The sequence below is a fragment of the Glycine max genome, chromosome 11, assembly GCF_000004515.6.
Source record: "Glycine max cultivar Williams 82 chromosome 11, Glycine_max_v4.0, whole genome shotgun sequence".
NCBI lineage: Eukaryota > Viridiplantae > Streptophyta > Magnoliopsida > Fabales > Fabaceae > Glycine > Glycine max.
In genome coordinates, this window is record NC_038247.2 from 17076996 (window position 1) to 17080000 (window position 3005).

The window sequence follows — 3005 nt, forward strand, 5'->3', positions numbered from 1 at the left end:
TGCATTCCTTATCTTAGCATTCTTCTATGATACTTATTAATACCACCTAGTATGTAATGAAAAGGCAACAGATGAATAAGAAAATCTCTTTCTTTTCTCTTTCTTTCTTTGGGAGGTCCCTAGTCCTTACATACTAGGTGGTATTAATAAGTATCATACAAGAATGTTGAGATAAGGAATACATGAAATGTTATGAACATAGCAAAGGATAATCCTAGAATTCGAGGATCAGGGACCTCCCAAAAAAAGAAAGAGAGAAAAAAGAGATTTTCTAATTCATTTGTTGTCTTTTCATTACATACTAGGTGGTATTTATAAGCATCATACAAGAATGCTGAGATAAGGAATACACGAAATGGAATAACATAAAGTATAGACATGAAATAACAGAATGCATGGCGCGACAAAGAAGATGGAGACAAGCAGCATACATCATGGTTCCTTCCACCAATAAGGACCTGCCAACTCAGCGCTTCTAATAGATTCGGTTAGATGTAATCCTTCAAGTGCTTGGGTGGGTTGCTCCTGCATTTGGGTTGTTGGTGCATGTTCTGAGTGGCACGTTTAGAGCTTGGTTCCTAATTCCTAACATTTCTTGGCCCATCAAAAACACATTGTCCTCAAGGTGTTAGGGCTTCAAACCATGGCTTCCAAAAATAATACCAGGATCCCAAGGTCTGTCCCGATGAAACTCACTTTGTTTAGCAGTTGTCCATAGTGCAAAAGCACCTGGTTGGCGCTTGCGTGCGACCATGGCAGACCCATATGACTCAACTCCCATCTTAAACAGTGTCATGTCTCTATTTTCCAAAAGCTTGTCATGAGGAGCCATTGCATGACCATAATGAACAACAACACTTAAGAGGTTGTCGCGGGAAACAACGGCACGAGCGTAACTGAGCTGGTTGAAGACAGAGGACAACACATGAGGCACGTGGTGCTTGCTGTTGGTGGCAAGGTGAGGAGCAAGCATGGGTGCTTGGCATTGTTGCATCGGCATGGGCATGGAGGCACTGTCGCCATAGAAAGTGGAGCCAGTAATGGTGCGGGACTTAGTTGCATGGTTGCAGAGCATGGAGGCAGAGTTGGTATGAAAAATGGAGGCGACAGTGGTGATTGAAAGTGGTGGCTGGTTATTAGGATATGCAGTTTTATGAAAAAGCTAACTAAATGACAACTTCCTAATTCTACAGGACAAATTATTAACAAAATTAAGGATAAATTATTTACAAAATTAAGGTCAAACAAGTGTCAAAAGCAAGAAAAAGATAAGTGCTAAACTGTAACATAAAGAAATATGTAAAATTGGCTCTTATCTTGTACCAAATTTACTATCATACAATTACTACATTATTTCAATTGACCACATATTACATATCATATAATTATTAGATAGACATATATGCATAAGTTTGTGTCATCATACATTGAAATTGCATTAGAATTTTGAGTTATACGTTAAGACTTAAGATTATATTCAAAATATCCTATTGTAACCTCAAAGACAATTATTAACGATCCATTAAAAATGAAAGACTGGAGTGTTTTGCAATCTGTTTTTAAAAAAAGTTTTCTAGGGGATTCAAAATTGTTTTTGAAGTATTCAATCTTTTTGAGTACACATTAACCCTTTTTGTATTCACAATGTGGGTGTAGGGTCCTTTTGTGACTTGGCTCCCCCATGCCCCTGGAGTATGTGGAAATATGGCTTTGGAGACTATTGGAGTATTAGGAATAAAGGTAGTTAAGCCCTTATTACGGAGGCAATTGTTGGGTTAGTGATAAATTTGTGATGTTTTGGGATCATATAATGATTTTAACTTTTCATAACGATAATAATCATTGTTGACATTAAGTAGTATTGTCTGCCGCGATAGTAAATATCATTAGAATAGAAAAACTCTTTTCGTAGTGATAAATTTTGTTGCTAAAACAAGTATAATTTTTCCTACAAAATTATTCTTGACAAAATAAAAAAATTGTCCTAACAACAATCAAATGTCACTATCAAATATTTATCTTTGTCAACAATTTAATTGTGGCTCAGAAAAGTCATTGCGAATTTGATTATTTATTGTATTGAAAAAGGCAAAAGCTTGATAACTGAAAGAGGTACAGGTGGGAATACATTCATTGTTTCTCACAGGCACTGATCCAAAACTTATAATATGAAATCTAAGGTCAAATTTAGATGTTTGACCCACACTCAAATGTGGAGGTTTCTCCGGCTAGATGATTGACTTTAAGGCTAATGACGGTTACTAACTTTTGTGAGTAGATATTATTACCTCTTAAACAGAGTAAGATTGTTCTTGTAATGTGTGTTTATACGAGTCTTGTTAGATGGGGTGAGGCTGCCTTAAACATCTTAGAATTGGTCTAAGGTGTATTTATTAGTCCAATAGTCCAAGGTGTACGTAGTCCAAGGCTCACTAATTAGTCTAAGGTACATTTTTTTTTTGGTGAGTCTAAGGTACATTGATTGATATGAGATGTAATATGAATCGTAAATTAGATTTGAGGCCAATCAAATATTCTAAAAGTCTTTAATAAATATAAGTTAGATTTGGTGGTGTCGTTTTAAAAAGTTGTATTTTTAAGATTGAACGTCTATTTCTTAAAAAAAAAAAGATTGAAAGTTTATGAAAGTTACTTTAGAGCAAAAACATAGTTACGAATTTATAAATCAGTGTCAGATAAATAGTTCTTCAAACTTTTAGCATTTAAACATTATTTTTTAGTCAAATTCAAGCATTAGGCGCATAGTTAATTGGTTGGAATTTCTTCGCATAGATAATCATTATTTTTTTTACAAATAGAATATAAAAATAAGCATTCCTTGAAAATAAATTAAATTAAACGCACACAATTAGACTTATTTTGGAGATTTTTTAAGTAAAAGTAAACATATGCTTGTGAACTTTTAGATGAATGATGCATCCACACCACTCTTTATTAAAATTGATGACATGACTACTTTGAATAATTAATTTTGTTTGTAGCCT

General features: G+C 34.2%; 1 protein-coding gene across 1 annotated transcript; it reads right to left on the reverse strand.

Moving 5' to 3' along the window:
* Positions 1 to 628: 628 nt before the first annotated feature.
* Positions 629 to 994, reverse strand: LOC106795148 (uncharacterized). The gene has a single exon (XM_014763707.1). The coding sequence runs from the start codon at positions 992 to 994 to the stop codon at positions 629 to 631; it is 366 nt and encodes a 121-aa protein (XP_014619193.1).
* Positions 995 to 3005: the final 2011 nt, after the last annotated feature.